At 38.1% G+C, this 27274-nt stretch overlaps 1 protein-coding gene across 9 annotated transcripts in view; it reads right to left on the bottom strand.

Moving 5' to 3' along the window:
* Nucleotides 1–27274, bottom strand: part of LOC140532743 (phosphatidylcholine translocator ABCB4) — a 116875-nt gene that overhangs the window by 61517 nt on the left and 28084 nt on the right. For 8 of the 9 annotated variants that reach the window (XM_072651572.1, XM_072651573.1, XM_072651576.1 and 5 more), the window contains exons 5-10: nt 21698–21755; nt 12906–13097; nt 12346–12517; nt 7912–8036; nt 4515–4686; nt 1509–1622 (exon numbers count right to left, since the gene is read on the bottom strand). In XM_072651572.1, the coding sequence (XP_072507673.1) occupies nt 1509–1622; nt 4515–4686; nt 7912–8036; nt 12346–12517; nt 12906–13097; nt 21698–21755 (833 nt within the window). The remainder of the gene's footprint in view (nt 1–1508; nt 1623–4514; nt 4687–7911; nt 8037–12345; nt 12518–12905; nt 13098–21697; nt 21756–27274) is intronic. The other variant, XM_072651571.1, reaches the window with a different exon arrangement.

Below are 27274 nucleotides of genomic sequence, written 5' to 3'. Positions count from 1 at the left end.
TCCTTCACTATGGGTGTGACCCTGGGTAAGTCAGTTGACCTCTCTAAGCCTCAGTTTCCTTATTTGTAAAATAAAGTGGTTAGAGTTGATGGTTTCTGAGCTCTTCTCAAGTTCTAAATCTGTAATCCTGATTTAAGGTCACCTTGTCTACGTAAGGACAGGGAGATTTTTTTTTGTTGCTTTTTTGTGGATTTTTTCTATGCATTTGATCAGTGAAACTCAAAAAATGTAAAACTTTCTCTTCTTTTTCTTCTTCTCTTCCTCTTTTTCTGTCTGTCTCTATCTCTTTCTCCATTTCTCTGTCTTCATCTCTCTGTTTTTATAATCTGGGATTGGGGTTTTTGAAATTAATTATCAAGATCAGTGCCTCAATTCATGGGTTGACTTCATCCCTATAAACAAAGTCATATCAGGGAACATTAAGTAAAAGTATCATAGCATAATAAAACTGGCCAACAGCTAGATAGATTCAATCATTCTACATATTCTATAGTCATGCCAATCAAATGATGAAAGGTATTATATCTTGGCCAGCAGGAAGTCACAGTAACTGTGTCTGGCCATGTTATAGTTCATTGATCTGGTTTTGATTTCGTTGTTGTTATATTCTAGGTATTTCCACCCAGAGCAATCAGTGGTCTGGCCAAAAAAAATTATCCTCAAAATGGGAAGCCAAAGTTACAGAGGTATAATTACAAAATACAGTCTCAGATAATAGCTAGCATCTTTTTAATGCTTCAAAGTTGGCAAAGCATTTCATATACATTACTTCACTTGATTCTCAGAAGCACATAAGGTAGGAACTATTATTATTTTGATTTCACAGCTCAGGAAACTGAAACTCAGAGAGAGTGATGAGTTCTCTATGACCAAACAGCTCACTCGTACCTAAGGTGGGATCCAAACCCAGGTCTCCTCAATTTTAAATCTAACATGATTCACTGCATCAATATGGGCCCTTAAGGGATGGGGGAAAGAAGGGAATAAGTCTTTATTAGTATTTACCATGTGCCAGGTACTGCTCTAATTATATGAATATTATCTCATTTGATCCTTTAACAACCTTGAGAGGTAGGTGCTATTATTACCCCATTTTACAGCTGGGGAAACTGAGATAAAGAGAGGTTCAAGTGATTTGCCCAGGATCACACAACTGGTAAGTGTCTGAGGCCAAATTCAAATACAGCACTTTCTGACTTTAGGCCTCCACTCTATCCCCTTTGCCATCAGCTGCCTCCTTAAAATACTCAACTTGGAGAAAACCCAACTGTCACCATGAATATCCTTGCTGTTCTATCATCAAAGGTTAGTGTAAATATACTAGTCGAAACAGGACAGTCACAATGATGTTAAAGTTGTTTTACAAATGTTCAAATAAACAAAGATGTCATTCCCTTCACTCACAACTGAGAAAAGTGGGCTTATTCCATTTTACACATACACTCTTAAACCAGACTTAATTTGCCAATCCTCAAAGCATTTATATATTAAGAAAACAAATGACTTACATTATCAATAATATCAAAGATCGCATAAGCCGCTCCTCTTGCATTAGCAAATGAGTCAATGCATGGTGCAGCCTGTCCGACACTGAAAGCTCCTATTAATATTGAAAAAAAGACCTATGGAGAAGATAGGAGGAGGAAGATGTGGACAGTCAATTCTAGGACCATGATGTCATCTAGAAACCCTGCCCAAACAGATTATTCTGAAGAAATGTTGGGGCTTAGGGACAGGGTAAAGTTACACAGGATTTATCCATGTTAGTACTTTATAACCTAAGTCATCTTTCATTTCTCCCTAAACATGTGTGTATACACACATATATATATGTATATATTGTACATATTTGCAGCTTAACAAACAAACGTTTCGGTTGCTACTTTCCTAGATCAGTGCAGGGTCAGATATACATTCTCTTCCCAGCATTCTAAGGCTAACTCTATAGAGAGTAACCCTTCTCTTACAATGCTTATCTCCATGGGCCTCAGTTTCCTCATCTGTAAAATAAGTTTTGGACTAAATGGTCTCTGAAGTTTCTGCCAGCTCTACATCTAAGCTCTTATGGCTTTATTAATTGTCCCCAAATGATTTTTTCCTCCGTAGAGTTTTAGGGGATGCTACAGATAAGATACCCATGCTACAGATAAGATAGGAACCCAAGTGAACATGGGCCATTGTCAAACCAAGAAAGAGGTTTGGTTTGTAAAACTTCCTCAAAAAAGCACATTTTGAAATAAATATCTTGCTATGCATATTAGGATTGAGATTAGACACATTAAGACCCTCCTGCCCAGATATACTGTTGAAGGATTACTTGGAAGTAACTTTGGTGTAATATCTAAGTAAACCCAAACACTTCACCTTTTAATTTGAATTTGCATTATTTTTTTCCACAAAGGGAATAAATTCCCAACATTCAGGAATGTCCAGGACTTGGTAATAAGAGCTTTGATTCTTAGTTTGTTTAACTTGCCTGTGGAAAGTAGAAATAAGGGTGTATGTCTTCATAAGATCTGGTACTTCAAGATTTCAAAAGGCTATCTAGTCCAACCCCCTCATTTAATAAAAAAAAGGAACTGAGGCCCAAAGAGTTAAATGATTTGGCCAAAGTCACATAGGTAGTAATCAGCAGAGTCAGGTTTGAACTCTGACTCAAAACCCCATACTCTATCCACCATACTACACTGCTCAGCACAAGGACTGCTGCTCAGAATGAGCACTCTGAGTCATTAAGAAAAGGTTCCATTTTCTTTAATTAACCCTACTCAAGAAACTAAGAAATGAGAATTATTTTTTAAAAGATTTCCATATAAAATATTAAAAATAAATATCATGGGTGCTTAATTAGATGAAACCTCAGGTATGCAGAAATCTCAGCTAACAGAGCAATGTATTTCTCAAGGGTTTCAGGTGGCTGAAATTTTACTGCATATAAATAAGTTTAAAATTTTTTCAGTACTATGAAGCATACTTAACAGTAATGATAATCATATTCTTTACAGATAAAAATGATGTCAGGACCCTTAACATTTTTTTCCATTATTATGAAGCATACTTAACAGTAATGATAGTCATATTCTTTATAGATAAAAATGACATCAGGACCCTGGCTAGGGACCCCTAGTACTAGAATGGAGAATTGGACAAGATAACAAGTGGATTTGGCAGATTCTAATTTCTTCTCTCCCCCACCAAAGTCCCATGTCTCTCCTGAAAACACATCACCGCCTCAGACAGTTTGTTTGACAGACTCTTTGGTTGAAAGAGATGAAGCCACTGCTCCAGGTGATCTAGGCATTGTTTCCCTGTCTCACAGTCCCCAAAGATCAGGCATCAGGCAGGGATATTAAAAAAGCAGGGATTTGGCAGCAAACTTCCGTGGGTTTGCCATGTTGGAGTCCTCTGCCATGATTCTAGTTCCTAGCTCACCTACTCTTAAATGATTTCCTAGGCTTGACCACAGCTCCAGCAAGTCCCATTATCCATTTTCTTTCAGAGATCTCTTTTCTAACCTGTACAACTTCTTACCTGCCTCAGCCCAAGGTCAGCCCTCTATTGATGATTAGATTTAGAAACCAGCTCTAGTCAATCCTCTTCTCAGATTACTTCACTTTCAATGTTACCTATCTGATCAACCATTATCCCAACCTTCTGTTCCTTTTCTAAGAATTTAATTTAATTTTTAATGTTTGAACTTAAACACCAAATAAATCAGGCCTTTCCATATACAAAACAAAACTGAAAAAGAACTGTACACAAACCAGTAAAAGTTTATTTTATAAGATTTCTACCAGTCTTCTATCTATTAACACTCAGTGTTGCCCCATGTGTGCCTGCCCCCATCAAAATCTGGATCATATCTCCTGTCTAATTGAAGCTGTAGATCTTGGTGGACCCTAGACAGTGATGCTTCTAATCTACCATCACTAAGGTAAGTGCTTGAAATTATGTGTTATTCATTCATTCAATAAATATTTACTGAGCATCTACTCTTTGCAAGATGTCATGTTAGGTAATAAAAGAATAATGACTTTCCCTGATCCAGCCACTATTTCTTTTTAATTAATAATAAGATTTCTTGATGTTTTTTTTTTGTTTTATAGCACAGACATTTCCAGATTTACTTTCCTACACCCCACTCAATGAGTGTAACAAAAGTAAAATAGAATTAAACAAAACCATCTGACCCAGTGACCATATTTGGTGGTGCTTAGAACATGGACCTCTCTACTGAAATCATCTTCATTCTTTTGCCAAGGTCCCTGTGAGGCAGAGCAGCACACATTTGCAAAATGGCTAGCTGGGGCTACGGGAGCTATTCGTTGCCAAAGATGAAAGAGAGGAAAAAAAAGATCTACATAGTGGCAGAAACAAAAACCTTAATGTCAAAGGATCCGGAGGGCAAGGAGGAAGAAACAAAAGGTTTATGAGAGGGGAGGTAAAGATGAGTAACAAAATGAATAACTAATACTCCAAGATTTTCCATGGATATTGAATGAATATCTACTTACTGTAAGTGCATTTCCAATGGTATATTCCTTGGATATGACTAGAGTAGATCCATACCAGAAAGCCAGTGCATAGGAAGCATATATTAACAGAAAGGCAATGCCCATAGAAATGTTTGCTGAAATAGCTTTCTTTATTCCAATCTTTTTGGCATTTTCTAAATGTCTCTGATACCTAACAGAAGTTGAAGAGGGGAGAAAAAGTTGGAATAAAAATGAGAATGTGCATTCAGAATCATCATCAGATCTAAGAAGCTGGAGGATATGAGGATCCAAATCACCATGACAGTCCCAAAACAGTCCTGTACTCCTAATTAAAACTGCTCAAACTTGGGATGACCCAGGATCAGAATGAATGCTCAGATCCACCTCTTTTGGCCCACAACAGTGCAGAACACTATTGCTGGGGCAAGTCCAGAAACTATCTTCTGATAAAATGGCTCAATCTTCACTCTGACATTCACTGCTTTCAGGGGAATGAGTTCATCATAATGTAGAGGATGAGGTAAAGACAGGTGAGATAATGCTAAGCTAAACCCCGAAATTCTAATGGTATTTTGCAGCCTTAAAGAGTTAAAAATGCAACAGCCCAATTTCTTCCTGAGGTAAGAATGAATCTTCACTTCATGCTAAAAAGCACCACATAGAAGCCTTTTCAATATTATGATGTTGTCTCTGTGCCAGACATGACAAGATAATCATAAAAATGGATATTACATTTGAAATCCTGTTGGGGATTGAGGAGGGCTCCTCCTTAAGGTTTTTTTTTTTAATTTATAACCACTGGAAAAGTGAATAGAAGTATATTGTATTCCTTGGTTTGAAAAATGGGGAGGGATATTTTCTGCTTCCTATAGCTAGGGTTAAATTTTGAAAAATCTGGAACACGTGATTCTTGGAAGGAATAATAAAGGAGGTAAGAGGAGAAAAACACCCACTTATAATCATAGGATAGAGAAAGTGATTGCTACTCAAATACTGCTATTATGAATCTGGACTGACTACATGCTAATTCCACAATTAGCAAATAATAACTGAACCTAAGGTATTAAAATAAAATTATAACACTGAGGTTTAAAGCATTTGACAAACATTGCTTTGTTGTAGTAGAAGGAACTTTGGAGGAAAGAAGGGATCAAGAGATCAGTGTTCTTGATCTAGATTGACCACCGATTCTTTCAAAGCCTTAATTTCCTCAGCTGTGAAATAAAGGGACTGCACAAGATTCATTCACTCATCTACTGAGAATTAAGTCCCTGGTATGTGCTATGAACTCTGGTGGGGATACAAAGATAAATACAAAACAGTCCCTGCTCTCAAAGAGTTTACACCCTATTGTTGGGTGATCTCTAAGGTCTTTTTCTAACTCCAAAATCTCATCATCACCCATATTCTTTATCCTATGAAGATCATTTTCTTGGTCTTTCATTGAAATAAGACCTATTTGAACAGAATTCTTCCACAGGAAACATGTTAATACACTCTCACACTGTACGGTTTTAGAAAGCTGCCTGGGACAGTGAGAGGTTGGGTATTGCCCAGGTTTACATGTCAGAATGTATCAGAAGCAGGATTTGAACCCAAATCTCTCTGATCCCTCAAGACTGGCTTTCTATCCATATGTAACACGTTCATGTAGGCCTTACAATCTGACCTTCTCTGCTTAGGGTGCTGAGCCTCATCATTCCCCATCTGCTATTATGCTTCCCAGAACTTTCAGTAAGATCTAATATCAGCAGCCTGTGTAAGCATCCCAACTCCAGGGGTGGATAGCCCATGACTACATTCAATTTGGCTACTTGCTTACCAGGACTAAAGGAGGCAGCAGTGATTACCCTGACCTCATGTGGTCCAAAAGAGAATCAGAGTAGTCTGAGGAGAATACTGTGCTCAGGGAAGCAGCAACAAAAGAAAAAAAAGAAAAACAAAACAAAATAAGAGGTTAGAGAATAGTGAAGATGTGAGAGAGAAAGATGTTAAGGAATAGAAAGAAAGGAAAGGAAAATGGAAATGAAGATTTACATGGACAGTAGGATGTATCTTTCATACACATCCTGCAGGCAGTCTGTGACAGCCAAGAAATTTCAAACATTCAGGGTAATTTCCTCTTGCCTCTGGAAGGTTTCCTGGTACACTGTGAAGTTACAAAAGAAAATCTTTCCTTTACTTTCCCCTGCTGAGATGCTCAGTTTAAATGGGGAAGGGGACAGGTCTACCAGGTCTGGGTAGAGAATTTCTGAAATAATCCACAGCCCATATAGATGGCCATTTCTGGTGCTTTTCTGAACTAATAGAAAGGGAAATGAAGGGTAATCAGGGATCTTTGTAGCAGCCCTGGAAAATCCCCATGGAGTTTTTGATGATTCACAAATGAGACAGTATGAAAAGACCCACACTTGAGAAACTTGAATTTTTAAAAATGGAATCACATTTAAAATTCATTAGGCTGTGCTTACTACTTTAAAGGAACCCTGGATTCATTTCTTCTGTAAAGCAGAGTCTTTTTGCAACATGAATTACCCCACTGCTGTCCCATCTCCAGTCTAGATGAGAGGGAGTTAGAGTGGGGAGCCCTGGGTTTTAATCCTCACTAATAACTGTGTGACCCTGTGCAAGTCACTGATGCTATCTGAGAGTTAGGTTTCTTTTCTGTAAAATGTGACAATGCCTTGTACTACTTGGCTCATGAAGGAGCTGTCAGGAAAATTGTGCTTGGTAAACCTAAAAGTGTTAGTCAGATACGAATCATAATCTCATAGCCTTAGATCTGGAAGGGACCTTAGGGGAGATATAGTCCAACCCTCTCATTTTGCAGATGAGAAAACTGAGGTCCAGAAGTAAATGGAGGAGCTAGGATGTGAGCTGAGGTCTTCTGACTTCAAATCCAGTAAGCTTTACATTATACTGCATTGTTACGAGTGTCTAGGTTTTAGTTGATTGAGTTTTCTCAATATAATACAGCAGATAAAGTACTGGGTCTAAAGTCAAGAAATCTTGGGTTCAAATCTAGTTTTAGACTTTTACTAGTTGCATGACCTGGGAAAGCCACTTAACCTCTGTCTACCTCAGTTTCCTCAAGTGTAAAATGGGGATACTAATAGCACCTACCTCCCAGGGTTGTTGTGTGGCTGGTGAAAGATGAAACCTTTCACCTGCCACAGTTGTGAAGATCAGCAAAGTGCTGAGGCACATAGTAGGGCACTTTATAAATCTTGTTCCCTTGCCTTCCCCTTCCTTTAAAAGAATGCTATTGTCCATCCATTAGAATTACAAAGATGCCACATAGATACATTAGTGGAGAAAAGATTACCATTAGAAATAACCAGCTCCCTCGGCTCCCACCCCTCCCCAAAAAGACCCACCAAATTCATCCCATTAGAGTGCATAAGAATATCCTGACCTTTCAAGCTCTTTGCTTTGTCCCCCGAAGGCTATCACAGTCTTAATGGCAGACAGGGCCTCCTCTGCCACTGCACCAGCCTTAGCATAGGCTGCTAATTCTTTGTCACTAAATGCAGACAGTATCTGGAATGACAATAAAAGCCAAGCACATTCATTTTCTTTGAATTTAGGGAAAATTGAAGAGATGCTTTCATGAACTGAAATTAACTTCTTTCTTCTCTTAGTCTGATCATCAACCCTAATGCTTCTTGAGCAGATCAGGAGAAGGGAACCTAGGAGTAGGTTAGAAACGGGTTATGCCCATGTGTGTATGTATGTGTGTATGTTTCAGAATTGATAACTTTAGAAAGATTGGTGAAGGTTTCTCATCCACAAGCATTAGCCCAGTCAGTAAATGTTTTTGTTAATTTTTTAGACCACTGCTGACTCACAGTTCAGTACAGCAATGACAGTGGGATCATTCTAGATCCCACTGCATCCTCTTCATCCTTCCTCCTCCATCCTTTAAATCTGCACAGAAAGGTCTTGACCTACTGGACTTATTGAAGATCCAGTGGGATACCAGGGGAAAAGTGATGGATTTTGGAATCAGAAGACATGAATTAGAATCCTTAATGAAATCCTGTTTTGCTCCCTCAAAAGTGGGTCCTCATGAAACCATCCTACTAAGCATTGTGGTTATGGTCTTGGCAGAGTGTGTTTAGAAACAACTGAAGAGGGCAGACACAGAATTGTCTGATGATCTTATAAAAGTGACCTAAATACTAACAGCTCAGGGAAAGTGGTGGGTCTCATTCTCATGACAGTTTTCCAGAAGAACTATAAAAAATTATCTTCATATCTTTCACTAAGAATTTCTTTTTTTCTCCTATTAAAATTTTCCTAGCATTCTCCTCCTTAATAACTGATTTTACCTCCTTTTCCTTTATTACATGTAACAATGATAATAATTGCTAATTTAGGACAGTAAAACTCAATCACTGATTTCATTTCCTTTTGTTTTATTGTAAATAAAAATGATAATAAATTGTTGACCTAGAACAGTAACACTAAGTAATTGATTTCATTTTTTTTTCCCTATATGAACAATTGCTGACACAGACAGAATAGAAAGTATAGTTTACAAGATGAATTGTCAGCCCCAAGAATATTAAGAATTAGGTGTATGAATGTAAACACCTTATGTAGTTATTGGTGGGGAAAAAATGGCATTTATTGTATTATTCAAAAATCTTCTCCCCCTTGCAAAAACAAAATTGGTGCTTATTTAGTATTTATGCTGCATTTAGGAGTCATTTAGGAGGTATGGTGAATGAAAAGTTGGCCTCAAAGTCCAGAAGGCCTGAGTTCAAATCCCACCAGTGACATATACTGGCTCTGTAACCAGTGGCAGGTCATTTAACCCCTCAGTGTCCCAGCCATCTAAGACTACAAATTGCAGAGTAGGTGCTGATATGCTTTGGTGAAGGGACTTCCTCACCAGAAGTTCCCTTCACCAAAAACACAACATAGAGCCAGTCCAAAACAAAAACGAAAAGTCAAACCCTACAAAGAAATACCATCTTTACTTTTGTGTTGCTTCTCCTACCCCCAAACAGAGCGAGCGCTGTTTGGACAGGGACTTCTTTTTTATGTTTGTACTTCTAATACTCAGCAGAATGTCTAGAACTTAGTAGGTACTGAATAACTTGTTAGATTGAATTATTAAACTGTGAGAGGGCAAGAACATATAATAAAAACTTTATAAAAAATTTTATTTAATTTTACTGGATGATTTGCCAAGTACCAAAATGAGTGACAAGCATTTATACCAAAAATTTAAAAAAATCTGTTGTCTTAATTGGCTTAGTTAAAATCAATTCAATAACTTATTAAGGATGGGAATTTTAATAATACTTCAAAGGAGCAAGATACATTAATTGATGTGATGTATTTGTACTTATTATTGATAGTAAGATGAAAATTTTTATTTCAAAATAAAATTATAATATGTGCTTATAATTATTTGTATTTAAAATACATTTACACAAATGGGGAAATTACAATAAAAAAATTACTGGTGTCACTTGACACAGTTGAAGAGTTTGGTCCTCCTCTTAATTATCTACCAAGGTACTGTATGACAAAATCATACATGTAAGTAAAAGTGAATGGATGAAAGTTTATTTTAAGAAATTCTAATCTGGAAGAAAAATTGCCTCTGTTATAGATAAGGCTCGTGACATTTTGAAACAGGTTAAATCTAGCAGCATCTAGATATAGTTCCATTAGAAGGCATATATGAGCAGACATTTATATCGTGACAAAAGATTTGCAAAGTACTTTACTTAAGCAGTAACCCTCTTTCCTCCTCCCTTCCCCACTGACTTCAGAGTTGGAGTACGTATCTTTTGACTGCTTCCTATTAGCTAAGAAGATCCACTCTTTTAACTGCTGCTAAGGCCAGAATTCCAGGAAATCCTAAAGTTAGAATCTCTGCTCCTCAGGTCTCTTCTTCCTATTAGACTCACGTGGGAAGGCAGGGAAGTTGCCTTTCCTTCCTCTTTCCTCTTTCTCCCTCCCTGCCACCGGTGCCACAAGGTGAGAGCTCATCATCCCCTCGTCAAGCCTGTGTCTAGGATGGGACAATCTTCTCCTGATTATTCTTCTTCCCTAAGACAAACAAGATGCAGCTTCATCCTAGACAAAGGCTTGTCTGGAAGACCGTGAGTTTGGAACTTCTAGACCCAGGTGGGGGGGTGGGCAGTGGGACAAGGGTATCTCCCCTCCTCCACTCTCCAGAGTTTAGACAGTTAAATGAGGTCAACAGGTGGGGGAGGCCTGAGGAAACAAATATACCCATAGCGTTCTAGATCCACAGAACTAAGAGATTCTTATAACTGACAGAAGGCAGTCAGAGGATATCTACTCCTGCTCTGAAACTGAGTGAGGGACCAGGAAACCTGATCACCTGGCTCCTATATGTTCCTTAAAACAACCTTGCGCTTTTGTTACTATAGGCCTTATCCTAGGCCCTAGAATCCGGGGGCAGCTAGATGGTGAAGGATCCTGCAGTCCAAAAGGCTTGGGTTGAAATCTAGCATCAGATGATTGTTACCTGTGTGACGCTGGGTAAGTCACTTAACCTCTGTTTGCCCCAGTTTTCTCAACTATAAAAAGAGAAGAATAATAGCACCTATCTTCCAGGGTTATGTGTTGTGGTTTGTCCTTTGTTCTTGAAGAGGACCATGACATCAGGGAGATGATGACATGACTTACAATTGACTTTGATTTGACTGACAGAGGGGGTGCAAAGTCACCAGCCTCACTTTCTCCTCTAGAGTCATTTGGGTCCAGGGGCCAGATATTGATCAGGATGACTGCAGATGGCCCAGAATGCAGTAGGAGACCTTGCCCTTTTAAGCTAAGGTCTTATCAGGTGCTCACTTTGAGTGAAGCAACACCCATTAAGTGAATAGGCCTCTTTAAGAAGTGAGTCCAGGGATGTGCTTTTTAATTTAAAAAAGAAAAAAATCAAACTGGGAGGGGAAGACCCTCAGGGTTCCTGGCCAAAAGAGAAATAGTTTCTATTTACGTTCACTCTGAACTAGGAGGCCCAAAAAATAACCATTAAGTGGTGCCTGGGCAGGGCAGGGACCTGTTGTTTAGGTTTTAATGAGATGCAGAGGGAATTGGGTTTTAGGCTTGGTCTTTGAGAAAGAAAACTAGCCAGGAAACCCCAAGTTAACCAGGTAGGTTTCAGCCATCAAAACTTACCTTCTTTTGGGCAGAAGACCCTGGGGTAAGGGCATGATAGGAGAGGAAAGGAGAGGAAAGGGGAGAGGGAAAGGGAGGAGAGGACAAGTTGAATTGTCCAACTGGAACTGGCCAGCTGGGTCCCCAAGAGGTCAGCTCAGGTTACCCTGATCAATAACTGGCTCTGAAGGAGAAAGTGAGGCTAGTGACTTTGCACAGCCCTCTGTCGCTCAAATCAAAGTCAATTGCAAGTCATGTCATCATCTCCCTGACGTCACAGTCCTCTTCGAGAACATAGGACAAACCACAACCTGTAAATAATTTCCCAGGGTTATTGTTAAGATCAAAGGAAATAACTCTAAAGCACCTGGTCCATTGTAGGCTTTATATAAATATTAGTTATCCTCATTTTTATTACCATTATCCCTATTTTACAGATATAGAAACAAATTCAGATATATCAAGGGAGTTTATCCATAATCACACACCTAGCAAGTATGAGGGGAAGTCTAAGCTAGGTCTCTCTTGTATGCAAGTCTAACACCAAATTTTCCATTATACTATGTTGCTTCAGTGCAACAGTGGGATGCACTTAAATGTTTGTGGAACTGAACTGAATTACAGAGAAAGCCATACTGAGCAGAGATCTCCTGAGTACCAGAGAGGCAATACCTAAAGGTCCATCTCTTTCACCTACCTTTGCCCAGACTGCCGCAGAAAGTCCCAGGATAGGGCTGATGGCCATTATCACAAGGGTTAACTTCCATCCTCTCATGAACCCCACTATGAATCCTGCAAAAAATGTTGCCACTGCTTGAAAGAACATTCCAACCTTGTCACCAATTCCTTCACTGATTTTGGAGATGTCACTAAAAAAGAATCACACTTGAGTGGTTACGGTCATGGCGTTCTCAGTGGAAAGGTACAGCGCAAACTAACAGATGCAAAAGGAGAGGCACTGAACACAAATATAGTTCAACCAGTGGAAGGCACATCACCATTCTTGAGTCTCTCTGAAGATTTTTGCCTGACACTCAGAGAAGTCACCTTGAAACTGGGCCAATTAATTAACGAGGGGCAATAACTTGGAATGGCCAAATATTTGTTTGGTTATTATCTGGTTTGACCTCCAGGTACAGTACAGCCTTAAAGTGGGACCTTTCATTTTTCTTTTGTAAAAAGCACATATTTTCATGTAATTTATGTCCATCTCCTTAGGGGAAAAAACACATGATACAGGAGTAACAGAATACTTACTCCGTGAGCCGTGTGTTGAGCTCTGTGGTATCATTAACATCAAACCACCCTATTTCCTGTCGTAGAACAGCATGAAAAAACTTTTGCCTAATTTTTTTAATTTGCCGGCCAGCAGCTAAGGTCCAGAAGGAAACCTGAATGTAAGCAGCTATTAGAACACCTCCTCCTAATCCTGAATAATAATAGGCATATCTGAAAAATAGAAAAAAATAGATGACAGTAAAAACAGCTGATATCTCTAGAGCATGTCAGGGTTTGCAAAGTATATTACAAAGGTTACATCATCGGTGCCTCACAAGCACTCTATCTCACATTTTGCAGATGAGGAAAACTGAGGCTGTGGAAAGGTTAAATGACTTGTCACACAGCTAGTAAACATCTGAACTGGGATGCAGAGATGCTTTTTAATCCATGCTTTTTTAATCTCATCTTTCCGGAGTAATGCCCCAAACTCTATTGTTTTCTGAAACGGTCACACATAACATACAGAAAAGATATCTTTAAATCTGCTTTTTCCTTTTTCTTAAATTTTGGAGACATATTGCTTCTTTCATTTCATATTAAAACATTTCATTCTAAATATCAGTTCCAAAGAGGAAAGACAGTCACGTTGATAATTTGATAACACAAAAACCAATAAGCAAACTACTCCTCTTTTTAATTTTCGCTGGGTCTGTTGTCATTTCACAACTACAGCTTAGCTATCTTTTTGGAAATGACATTCCAAACCTTGCCATCCTTTTTGACTTAGGTATTACATGTATAAAAATGGGCAGATAAACATGGAAATGGTTTCTATTGTCATTTGTTTAAGTTATATTATCTGAAGTAGCACTAAATTCCTTCTGCATTTTAATTGGGGCATTTAAAATAGAAGCCACTGCCAATTTTTTTTTTAATTAAACAAACAAAAAAACCCAGAATAACTGAGTTTGCTTAAATAAGTGGAAATTTAGAATGCTAGGCTATTTAAAGAAGTACAATTTTATTACTTAAAAGTACAGACTAAATCTACTAGAAATAATTCCCACAGAAGTCCTTTAGCCTGCTTTAGTGAATTAATATTTGAAATTAGTAGCCTTTATTTACATACATATATAGTCAGTAAGCTTTAGAGGGACCAGATACTTCAACTGATAAAAAAAAATGCTGCTTGATCCTTTAAGGGATTTTAAAATTTTGGTCTTTCTAGTATAAGTATCTATATGTGCCAGGAATTGTACTGCACTTTTAAAAGATTGTTTAATTTGGTTTAACATGCCCAAAAACCCTGTTTACCTTATTAATATTCTTGCACATCCTTTCTTCACAGACAGTACAAAAGTAAACTTTGACCCAACCCAAACCCAAAGCTCCAAATGAGTGGTATTTGAATTAGGCTTTATTAAAAGGCTTAATTTTCCTAACTTGGTGACTTAGTGGAGGAACTCAAGATTCAGCACCCATGGGAAATTCTGCCCCTCTCCTCATACACAAACTGACAGGTCAAGGTGATTCTCAGATATGATTTTTAGATGGGAATGAACTCCTGTCATTGATGACAGACAACTTGAGTATGTATATGTGGGTGTGTGTGCATGTGAATTTTCCAACAAAAGAGCTTCATGCTATAAGAATCACATGTGCACTAACACTAAACATGACCCTGGCTCAGGTCATACAAGTCCTATAAGAAATAACCCTCTCAGCATGACTAGTTTCACCATGAAAAAGGCAGAGTGAGCTACATTTTCTGAAGTTTGGGGTAAGCATGAGACTCACCAGCAGGGACTCCCCAAATCACAGTCTCCACAGTTTTTTTTTTTTAAAGGAAACACTTTCTTAATCATCAGCAGCAGCAGCAGTTCACACAATAGCACAAACAATTCTGCCAACCTGTCCTAGGGTTACCCACCATCTTTTTCTTCCAGTAAACAAGCACAGTCTACACTAATACATTATTTGGAAGGTTGGGGCTGGGGCCAGATCTTTAGAAAGTTGTTGCCTACTGAGAGAACACTGATGACATTATAAATTAGCTACATCTTACTTTCTCAGTTTTATCCTTGCTTTTTTTTTCCTTAGAAAGAATATCAGAAAAGAACATATGCTGACACCCCTGCCTCGGCCCCACACCCCCACTTGTCCCAGAGAGTAATTAGTTGCTATGGAAGTTTCTTGCAGAGTGGATAAGCACATTCAAGAGAATAGGTCCCCCAAGAATGAATTTCACATAGTTGTGTCTTGTGAGCAGGAAGCTGGTATGTTATGTGTAGGGCTGCATGATACTCATTAGGTGCTAAGTGTGATTTATTTTATCATTCACATTTGACAGATACCTTTTCACCATTTTCAGGCCAGTCGTGTGGGGAGTTCATGACTGAGCTGAGAACTAAGGCTTGTAAATGGCTGTGGTATTAAATTCAGCTGACTAAGGACTGGAAAGCAGCCACCTTGCCCTAGAGCCAAATACAGCATCTCTCTCATGCTCAAGTCTGACTCCCTAGTGTACTGCATAGCAAGAGACAATCTGGCCAACAGATACAGATGGATGGTTAATGGAGACCATGCTAAAGGCTCTTAATGGATAGAAAAATAGCATTAAGGCTTGGAAGGAACCTTAGATATCACCTAATCTAACCCCTTCTTTTCTGAAAGGGCATTGTAATAGGTAGTTGGATCAAGGATTCTAGGATATAGGTCCAGTCCCAGCTTTGCTCATTATCATATTGTGACTTTGGTGGAGTCATTTAATTGATCAATGAGCATTTATTAAATTATGTGCCAGATACTGGGATGGGTGGTGGGTATACAAGTGCAATGAATAAAATAATTTCTAATTACAAGAAGCTTACATTCTAAAGTAAAAAACAACAAATGCCATCACAAATAACATAAGTCTATACAGAATCAATTTAATTAATAAGTTCATGCAAAATAGTTAACTACAAGGTAGTTAGGAAGGAAGGAAGGGTTCCAGCAGTTGAATAACTCAGGAGAGTCTTCACGTTGAGCCACATCCTGAATGAAGAGATAGGTTCTATGAGATGGAGGTGAGGAGAGATTGTGTTCCAGGTATAGGGTATGGCTTGTGCAAAGACATGGAGAAAGGAGATGGAGTGTTGTGTGTCAGGACTCTTTGGATCTCTATTTGGTCATCTATAAAATGCCAGGGTGGGACTAAACAATTCTTAAAATTCCCTTTTGACCCTATAAGTCTGTGAAATTGAGGCCAAGAGAGGTTAATTGATTTACCGTTACTTTGGTATTTAGAACCTAAATCACCAGTCTTCCGGTCTAATGTTCTTTCCATGACATCACATATACATCTCCTACAGTAGCTCCAGTGTACACAGACTACTCACGTGTCTTGTGAGGACATGAGTATGTTTATCTGGGGTAGTGTGAGAGGTCTCAGCTATCTAGATACCAAGGAGATTCAGCTGCACATCTGTCCTCATTTCCTAGACTAATGTTCCAAACAACAGACTACACTGATATAATTGGAACATGTTCTTGTGGAGCCTGAACAGTACTAGTATGTGTCTTATAAGTCCCTCCTGCTTGTTTGCTAGCAGAGTAAAATTTCAAAAGAAACTAGAGTCAATAGGGATGATCTCCACCGTCCTTTAAATAAGAACTGTGGCTGTTTTGTAAATGGAAGTTAGAAGGTGCTGCCTTGAAGCTAACAAGCAATTTTAAAGAGAAGAGTCAGGTAAATAGAAGAGAAGGCATGATTAATCCCAAAGGCCCTAGTTTCAAATCCAGGCATTGCTACTTATTACCTATGTGACCTTGGTCAAGTCATTTAACCTTTGGGGGCCTCAGTTTTCTGATATGTAAAATGGGAAGATTAAGCAAGATGACTTCAAGGAAAGCCCTTTCCAGCTTTAAGTTCTACGATTTTCCCCTTTAAAAAATTCTTATTAGCTGAAATCCATAAAATGAATATCAAGAAATGTCTAAAACTAAAAAAAAGGAGAAAAAGTTAATTAAGTATCAGATAGATTAGCTTACCACTCCTGTGACTCCATACATAGACCAAAACCCCCTTTCAAAGATTCTACTCCCCTATATGTTTCCCCCATTAAGCTCCTTGAGGGCAGGGAATGTCTCTTTTTTATAACAGTGTCCTTAACACATAGAACAATGAATGCCTGGCATATAATAAATTTTTAATTTATTTTAATTTAATTAATTTAATATAAATAAATCATTTAATGCCTTTTCATTCATTTAATCATTCATTCACAAAAGACAGCATGCAGGCTGAAAACACCAGGGATCTGTTTGTTAATATGATAGAAAAATCTCAGGACATAAAGTCAGAATCTGAATGCAAATCCTAGCTCTGCTGCTTATCACCTGTGGGGCCCTGAACAATTCACTCTTTTGGCTTCAAATTTATCAACTATAAAATAAGGGAGCAAAGTTCTCTAAATCCTAAGATTCTCTGTGGAATAGAGGAGGCAGGAGAGATGCTGCTGCCAGTCAATCAGCACCAGCCTGTCCTTGATTATAGGTCTCCAGGTCAATCTCAATCCTACCTGCTTTCTACAGTAGCAAAGCACAGGATTCAGAGCACTGGCCCAACGTTCTGTACCGTAGATACAGCTATGAGGTCTGGACTCTAAAAGGGTCATCAGAGGTTCCAAGAAATCTTGGGATGCTGACCCTCTAGGGATGGATGTTTGCAGAGAAGTAAGCTTGGTCCTGCATTTCTTATTCCATTCCTCTAAAAATGAATGTAGCAAGTTTAGCCTATACATTCCAGTAGTCACGCAGCCATGTTTCTCTAGATACACCTGCGTACTTGTGCCTCCAGTGACTCAATTGACAAATCCTCAGTAGGCATCTACAAGGTGACAAATATTGTATGCTGGGGTTATGGTAAATCAGATAAAGGAACCCCCACTGGCAATAAGCTTACATTGTAAATGAGGAGGCAAGTACATATAAAAAGATATCTGTATAAATAGAAAGTATACAAGGAAGTTTGGGAGGGAGGATACTAGCAGTTGAGGACCTCAGAGAAGACCATGCAGAAGATGGTACTTGAGCTGCATGTTGAAGAGAAGGATTCATCAAGGAGATGAACCCATAGAAATACAATTTCTCACCTATGGTTTTGTTGGTAGATGAGCTCTGATATACTATATCTCTGTTAGAAGAGATTGGGGGTAAGCAGCCTTTTGAATTTTATTTTCTTCCTAATCTCTATTAGTTTGCTGGAAGAATAAGCTATTTTGAAAATGAAAATGTATTAACACAGAGGATTCTGACCCTTTGAAGATATATTAACACAGAGGACCAACTTCTGAATTTCCCAAAACTTTCATTAAGGGAGTGGCTAAGAATAAGGTCACCAAGCAAAGCATCAGTGCTTTGATAGTGATGATACAGTTCAGGGGGACTAAGGATTGGAGGATGGAAGCAGGAACTGGCTTGGAGACTTACTGTACGAGTTTCCTAGATCTAATGGTAGTTCCTGATTTATTGACTGGGAAACTCTTTCACTAATAAGTCTTATAAAAATGTTTAGATACTTCACAGATCTGAGTGAATGCTCAAATGTTCTCCAGGAGTGGAAAACCTGCAGCCTCAAGGCCACATGCAGCCCTCTAGGTCCTCAAGGGTACCCCTTTGACTGAAATCCAAACTTCACAGAACAAATTCCATTAATAAAAGGATTTGTTCTGTACAATTTGGACTCAGTCAAAAAGCCACACCCAAGGAAGGTTACATGTGGTCTCAAGGTCACAGGTTCCTCACCCCTGTAAGAATCTAAGGTATCATGTACCAAGGAGTCATAGTCAATTTTCATCAAAGAAAAGTGCAGTGTGAGAGGCAGGAAACTAATCCTGGCATCAGGAAGATGTTCAAGCCCCACCTCCATCACATGACTATTAGTGAGCTGTTAGTCTGTCTCAGTGAGAGGAGTTTCCATGCCTGGAAGTTTCCATACTGTTACAATCATAGATCCAGATACAAAATAAAATAAAACACCACCAAAGATGCAAAGCAGGTCCTTCATCTTGAGAAGCCAGATTCATTCCATAATTTCCAGATAAAATTCCAATTATTCATCTTTTCCTTGCTTTTATATAAGATGAGAAATACTGGTTGTTCCACAGAAAGAAGCAATCTGATGATAACGATGACAAAGTGTCGCAGCATTCTGATGAAAAGTGAAAAATTTAGTAGAGATTTGCCTATGATATTTGAAATCATCCAGATTATAGACTGAATTTTTCACTTTTCTTTCACACATCTGGAAATAGTTATAGTTAACAGTCACAGCCATTTAAGTGATATATAGACAGACTCTAAGTTACTTGGGGTCAGTAGCTGGATAATTTTTGTCACTGTATCCCCAATGCCTTGTACACAATAGGTGTTTAATAACTGCTTGTTAATTGATTGGCTGATGTAGGTACTTAGACATTTCCATGGGGAGGCTGAGATGGGAGAGTGGACAGATTGCTTGTGAACAGCTCTCACGTGGCTGGAAGTTCTCTAGTCATCAACATACTGTCTTGAATACTCTTCACCAACTTCCTCTTTTGCCACCCTCTGTTCCACAAGCTCATTTCTTCATTCTGAAATAACAAGGCTATCTGTCCACAGAACTCTGTCTCTTAGGATATAGTCTTAATTCTATAACATTCCTGAGGCTATGGATAGCATCTCATACCTCTTTGAAGTCTTCAGAGAACCTGGCACATAATAGGTACACAAAGTATATTTATTAGTTGACCAACTTAATGGAATTTATGGAGCATGGTAAAATATACATATATGTATCTACCTATCTATACATGTATGTTTCCACAAATTCCAATCCTATATTTGTGTGTCACAGCACAATGTTTTTGTTGTTTATAATGGAGAAGATTTTGATTGTGTCCTTGGTAAACTTAACAATGAAGACTAGTCAGAAGCCGAGTTATTTTCTTTGGTTTAGGTCTATATGCAATTGACTTCACTAGGAGCCCAAACTACTATTAGCAGATTAGACCTTATCTCTTCCCACTCCAGGTATACAAAGAACACCTTCTAACTTGAGGCACAAACTTCTAGTGGAAGACCCTTTAGAGGTTGTATGAACAGTCATCAAAGTGAGAGGACTGCTGTCTCTGACCTCATCTTTCACTATTTTCACCCACTAATAAGGAACTCGATGTTTGTCTCTTCAGACCATTTGCTGACAACTTTGCCATTTTAATTCAGATAAAAAGTTTGGCAGGATCTTAAATGATTCTTTACCATATCAGATTCCCTCCCCCCCCATTTTGATCTATTTTTACTATTTATTTTATTCCCATTTTACTACTATTTTATTCACTTACAGATTTAAAAATTATTCTTAATGCACTAACATGAGGGGGTTGATACTCTGGGTCACACATACCTCAAACAAAGAAATCCTGATGCCTTCTCTCCTCCTTTATCGACCCAACAGGGGTCTGTAGGATCATAGATATGGAGCCAGAAAGGACCTCAGAGGCTAATCTAATCCTCTGAGGACCTCATTTAATATGGAAACTAAGGCCCAGCGTGGTTATATGACATGCCCATGGTGATATAAGGTCTCTATCACCAGAGCATCATACTGTTACCTACTCTGAAACAACTCTTCTGTCTCTCAGATGGTCAACCTTGAGTTAAAAAGCAGTCCTGTGGGAAAGCATTACAGTCCCAAAGAAAAGAAATTTAATCCCAAAGACAGCTCAGGGACAACTATGAGCACAGAGTTCCTTTTTTGTCTGATTAATATATCTCAAGCCACCCAGCCCTGTGGAAACCTGTAAATTCTCTGTGGATCTGAAGGTTTATACATTTACAAATGAACTCAATCAATGGGTTATTTTTATTGACTGAATTCAGCAGGCTGTTTCCAAACCAGCTAAATGCTTCATTCAATTTTCAGTTCAATTGTTACTCCAGACAGTTTGTGACTGTGGGAAACGTGTCAGATGACTGAACTATAGTTCCAGGTGCTCTTCATTGCCTGGAAAGTCTCAACAAAACAATGCCTAAATGATGTCTGTTATTGATAATTTATAGTCATCTCTATATTTGTGTATTTGAAAAACATTTAACAATTATTTTTAAAGGTTATTTCTCATAATAGCTCTCTGTGAGGGGGCTGTCCCATGACATTTACTCCTTATAATTTTCCATATTTTTATTAATAAGACTGAGGGCCCAAGAGAGGGAAAAATGACAGAGTCCTAAAATGAATCAGTGGAAAAACTGAACTTAGTTTTAATTTGACTAATCAGATCATAGAATTGAACTATCAAGATTTATGTCTACAAAAACACCAAGTCCAATAAAATTTTGTTAGTCAAGGAAATTGTATCTACGTGAGGATTAAAATTTAATTCAATAGATATTTATCGGGCATCTACTGCACGTGAGGTATATAGCTCTTTTGACTTTGATAATTCTATTTGGGAGGTATTAAAGATAGGAAAAAAATCAAATGAACACCTTCTTTGTCAATAATGATATTTTCATACAATTCCTAATTTTGTGGTATTATTTTTCAAAGAAAATCAATATTAAATAAATCTTGAAATAGTTCTCTTTCATTTTTATGACAAAAACATTGTGTTTTGCATTCCCTAGTGGCTAACACAGAAATCTTCTACAACAACCTATAAAATTCATGAGTAAGGCAAGATGGTTTCATATATCTGATCTCTGTGTTTTCTCATTTTGGATAAAGTACAGCACATATATCTCTTTCATTTTCTTGAAACTACATTTATATAAATACAGTTTGAATACACATGTTAGCCAATTACCTGGTCATTTCTTCCTCCAGAATTCTGGCTGGATTTAACATCGCCAAAGAAAAATTTACTAAATAAAAAGAAATTAACAGAAGACATTTTTAAAAGGTTGACCTAAAAGACTGGCATTGATAGTTTTAAAATCATTGGCTGTTACTGTGTACAGTAAATACCATTCTCTATTTAAAACAACAAGAACAACAAGAAAAACAAAAACCTGCTTAGAGTTTAAATACTCAAAAGCTAGAAGATTTTACATTCATCTTTTCCATGCAAAATTAAGTTTTCTCTTCACAAATACAAGTTCACCATGAAGCAGTGTGCTTAGGGGTTTGGGGAAAAATGTTACCATAGGCACAGAATAGGCAGGATAAGACCTTCTTTGATTCTCCTATGCTGTTTATTTGTGATCTCTGTAGCTTTTCTCTAAGAAGCTTCAAAAAGACATCCCAGGTATGGGAGAGACAGGGACACTGGTAGAAGAATGCATTGAACTCTCACAAACAAAGATAGACTAAATAATGATTTTTAACTGCCATCACCTGAGCATAATTAAAAGGTAACTTGGGATTTAGAGGTGGGAAGGGGAGCTTTCCAAGCACTTTCCAAGTAATTTGTATTTGTACTTTTAATTTTTTGCCCCCTTTCCTCCATATCCTCCCCACCACACTTCACCTAGTGAGGTAAGAAGGGATATGGTCATCAGAGTTGGAAGCACAATGATGCAAGATACACTATGCCCAAAGGTAACTTAGCAATGACTTTAGAAAGCCAACAGGTCTACTGATTTTCAATCCCATTCTGTATTGATGGCAGCCCAGAATCTTAGCACTAGAAAGGGTTGCAGGTGAACACTAGACACCTAGGCCAACACTTTCTTTTTATAGGGAAAGATACTGAAGGAGTTAAGTGACTTTGCCAAAGTTAACTTTTTTAAGTAAAGTAACTAAGTCCAAAGTGAGTTAGCCAGGAGATCTGGGATAAGAACCCAGGTCTCCTCATCATACTTATTCCTCAAAGTCAATGTATAACTTCGAATACAAATGGGACAGGATCAGTACTATTAATATGAGCAAATAAGATGAGTATTTTCTTATGACATGTATTGTCATTCATGGCTATTGTGTTGGGTGAATTTGTTAAACTACTTTTTTATTTTTTATTAGAAAGGATGACTCACTTCATAGTGGAAGGAAGGAAGAAATAATTCAGAAATGAAGGTGACATAAAAGCAAATTATTAATAAATTGAGATTTACTTAAATAAAAATATTTCCTCGTTTAAGTCATCATTCAATAGATAGGTTAATGGTTCACATTTATGCCTACTTCTTCCCCTTTCTCCTAACCCTTTCACACAAAAAGCAAGAGATATAGTGGGGGGGTAGAGAAAAAGCCAATAGTGATCCTATAGGACAAACTTCTATTCAGCACTATGCTTCCTTCAGTGAAGCTGAACAACATGGAGAAAAGGCACCAGAAGGATGATTTCCTTTTACTGTGATTTGACTCTGGTCGGACAAATCAGTTCAACATTGTTCCCTTAACATATGTAAATATACCAGAGGTCATGTTCTCTGGCTACTCTGAAATTTTTCCAAAAGAGATAAGGCCAAAATTTATTTATTCCTTAAACTCTTGCCAGAGTCTACTGCCAGGTATGGTATCTGGCATGATTTTTACCTCGAGACCAAGATGTCTTGTAGCTGTGGACAGCTGAAGGTTTCTACTCATTAACTGAGCTTTTCATATGCTAACAGGTCTAAATAAAACTAACAAATCATCTGATAGTCAACATCTCCCCATCCCCACCCACATAAAAAGGTAAGACTTTTAGGTAGAACTTAGAGATTGGTTAGGGCAGTAGTGTGATAGAGTGCTAAAAGTGGAGCAAGAAGTGCTTGGGGTTGAACTTGGGCTTTGCCTATGTTATCTACGTCACCATAAGCAAGACTTTAACCTCTTTGAGCCTCAGTTCCATCATCTGCAAAACAGGAATGTTGGTACTTACTCTGTGGATGTCACAAAGTTGTTGTAAGGAAAGGGTTTGTAAGGAAAGGGTTTGGTATATCTCAAAGCACTACTCACATGAGTTATTATTCTCATTATTTCTGCTAGTTTGTTCCAGCTCTGAGTGCTCATTACCTAAATTGGTTAGCATGCCACCCGTGCTGGGTCAAAATCAGACTGACAGCTGGCTACCTGGGAGAACAAGACATGAGCAGGGATTCTGAAACCATGGCATTTTGAAGAAGCATGGGTACCAGACCATGAGAAATCTCCATGTTGATATACTGGCTCTGCCAGTCTAGAGGAACCCAAAGTGAACAAATTCCTGCTTCCTCCCTTCCTGCCCCATTCTCTCCCCTAACAAATGGATCCCAATTCATCCAGTGACAGTTTCATAGCTAGGAATGCTTCTAGGAGACAAGTTATGGCACTGATCTGCTAATTTAGGGATTTTACAAACCCAGAAGAGTGGAAAGGCAGGGAGTAGCTATGGATCATAGAGCATCTCCTGTAACTGCTTAAATCTGGGCTTTTATATGAGCCCTGAGTATCATGGAAACTTGGAAGCCAGGCCTGGTGGCAATAACCATACAAGGTTACACAGCACATATCAGACTTTACTGTGGGGAGACCATCCCCTTTTTAGTAACTACCTTCTCACTCTAGAATTTTCCTCCTTCATGCTGACTGCCTTCACCCATTGACAAGTTCCTTCTGAGACCTTCATTTTGGAGAGAGATTCAGGTTGGCTACGCTTCTACCTTCTCTTCCCTACCTTCCCACCCTTACTTTTCAGGTTTCTTTTTTTTTTGGGGGGGGGGGGCGTAGTTGCTACCTTCTACCATTAGAATTTAAGCTCTTTGAAGACAGGAGCTCTTTTTGCTTACATTTGCACCCACAGTACCTAACACCGTGTTTGGCACATAGTAAGCACTTAAAAATGATTTCTGCCTTGCTTATATGTTTCCATCTGATTACACTTCTTTATCTAAGCATCCAATCAAAATGAAAGATCTGCTCATTCAGCTCTAAAAACTGCAACACTCATGTTTGCAGAGTATGCACCAATAATTAAGTCCTTTTATAAGTGTATCTGCCAATCACTGGAAGAATATAAAAGTATTCTTAAATGGAGGACCAAAGTCATTATCCACCCAGAATAACCTAATGAGTCTAGATTCATGGAGGCAACTGTCATCTTGGCACATAACCTGTGGTCAAACTATTCTGGAAAATGGCCTTTTGTCTCCTACCTTATTGCTTATAATGAGTGACACCATGTTAAAAATGGTGTTCAAGAAAAAGCAGGGTATTGGTTTTGATTACATAATTATACTTGCATATATTTGGTATAATGGTTAATAGTCTCCTGGTATCCTCACAGAATCCTTTGGTTTCATGGTACCACTGCCCTTGTGGTTCTGAAAGTAGAACATTTTATACTTGGTACCTTCACAGCTAAGCTGTTTACCGATGGAAGCAAACCATCCCTGTTATCAAGTCATCTCAACAAGAATGGAGCTTGTCTCACAAACTGCAATTTGGTGTCAGTTCACCAAGTAACTCAAAACTTTCTTCAGTATTCCCTTCCTACTTGTCTGCTAGTCTGAATTCAAATGCAGAGATTATCAGGGGCATTCTCTGTTTGGGATGAGCAGAAAAACCAACTATCTCATCTGTCTGCAATCATACTCAGTTCTCATCAAGCCTAAAAAGGTTCTAGAGGATTGTTTCTTCCCTCATCTAGCTACTATCCCATCTTTTGTGAAAATATGGTCTACACCCAATGCCTCAATGTTACTCTTTCCTCAGACCTTAAAATCTAATGGGTCTTTCTTCAGTCCCCTCATCTTCCTTGACCTCTGCAACTTGTGACCACTACCTCCCACTAGAAAAATCTTTCTTCCTTTGATTTGAGGCATTAAACCTTCTTGGATGTTCTTCTACCATTCTATATTTCTCTGTCACTTTTGCTAACTCCTTATCTTTTGACAACCCTTAATGAGAGCATCCCCCTAAGGAATCTGTCTTTGCTCATCCTCTTGTCTATTTACCCTTTCTTCACTCTTGTGGCTTCAACTGTCATAGCTATGTAAATGACAAAGTCTGTAGTTCTGCCCCACTATGGTATTCCACATCTGAATCTTCATATAAGTACCATATAAATAAGGACTATTAGACTATATGCTCCATGAAGTCAGGTATTGTTTTACCTCACCTTTGTTTCTCCTCTTATATATGGAACAATGTTCTGCATACAGCTGGCATTAAATGTTTATTGAATTGAAAACAAGAGCTTGTCTAAATAAGTGATAACATACTCAAACACTAACAGGAATAGGAACTTGAGGACCTAAAACATTCTCGGTCACTTCCCAACACTAGTCCACAAAGTGCCTCAGAGGACAGAACCAGAGAAAAGGCACATGTGTATGAATTTCTATGTATTTGAGACCTAGTTGAAACAAATAGGCAGTTTCATTGACATCCTCCCAGACCACACTAGATTGGCGTTGATGATTGGTGTTGATAGCTCTTTCTAAAAAAGTCCTCTGGTTGAGTTTGTCCAAATAGCTCATTTCTAAGAAATTGAGGCTCAGAGGGGTTAAGAAATTTTAACCAAAGGACTAGGAAAAAAACCCATCTTTCAGGTCCAAATCTAAATCCAGTGCCTAATGCAGTGTCTTGTGTGTAGCAGACACTTAATCAATGTTTATTGATTGATTGATTAATATTCCTTCTACTATACTCTCCCACGAGCCACAAATGGAGTCTAGTGAAAAACAGCTGAACTAATTTGAATATTTAGATATGGTAGAAGTATTCTAATTTGATGATAAACAATTGCTAAATTGGTGAATTTATCAAGGCTGAAATCACACACTATGATCATCTTTGAATGCTCAATCAACTGAGCCTTTGTTACTCCTCATACTCAAAACTTTGTGTCTGTGGCATCACAATTTAAAAAAAAGTAATAATTGAGCCACCTTACTACTAGTCTGGATTAAATTATTTTAGATCTCTGTGCAACTGAACATTTGATTGAAACAAGAAAATGTCAAGCTCTCCAAAATCTGTAGCGTAGAGGAGGGCATGCAGTAATGGACGTCGAGCCAGGAAGTTTAACTCTCGTGTCTGGCACTTACTAGCTTAGTAACCATGAGCAAGTTACCATGACCTCTCTGAGCCTCAGGTAGCTCTCTTAATTCTTTACACTATAGATGACTTACATTCTGTATGGGTAGCAGAATTTTCCCAACCAATAAAATTACAGGTCCTTAATATCAGAATATACCCATATCTATTCTAAGATATGTTTCAAAGTCTTTTTGACTGAAAGTCCCAATTATGAGTATTATATGTAGATTATATGTATATATGCACATATATAGATATGTGCATGTGTATATGTATGTATATACTTTTAGGTTTTATACACATATGTGTGTGTATTGTATGTATATGTATACATGTATGTGTATGTATATATGTGTGTATGTGTGTGTATATATATATGTATGAGACAAACCAACCTCTCTCATTCTTTTTTTAAAATAAGGGAATCTCTTATTTTCCA

Source organism: Notamacropus eugenii, chromosome 3, assembly GCF_028372415.1.
Source record: "Notamacropus eugenii isolate mMacEug1 chromosome 3, mMacEug1.pri_v2, whole genome shotgun sequence".
NCBI lineage: Eukaryota > Metazoa > Chordata > Mammalia > Diprotodontia > Macropodidae > Notamacropus > Notamacropus eugenii.
Note: the sequence above shows the minus strand (reverse complement) of the source record. Positions and strands in the feature narration are given on the sequence as shown.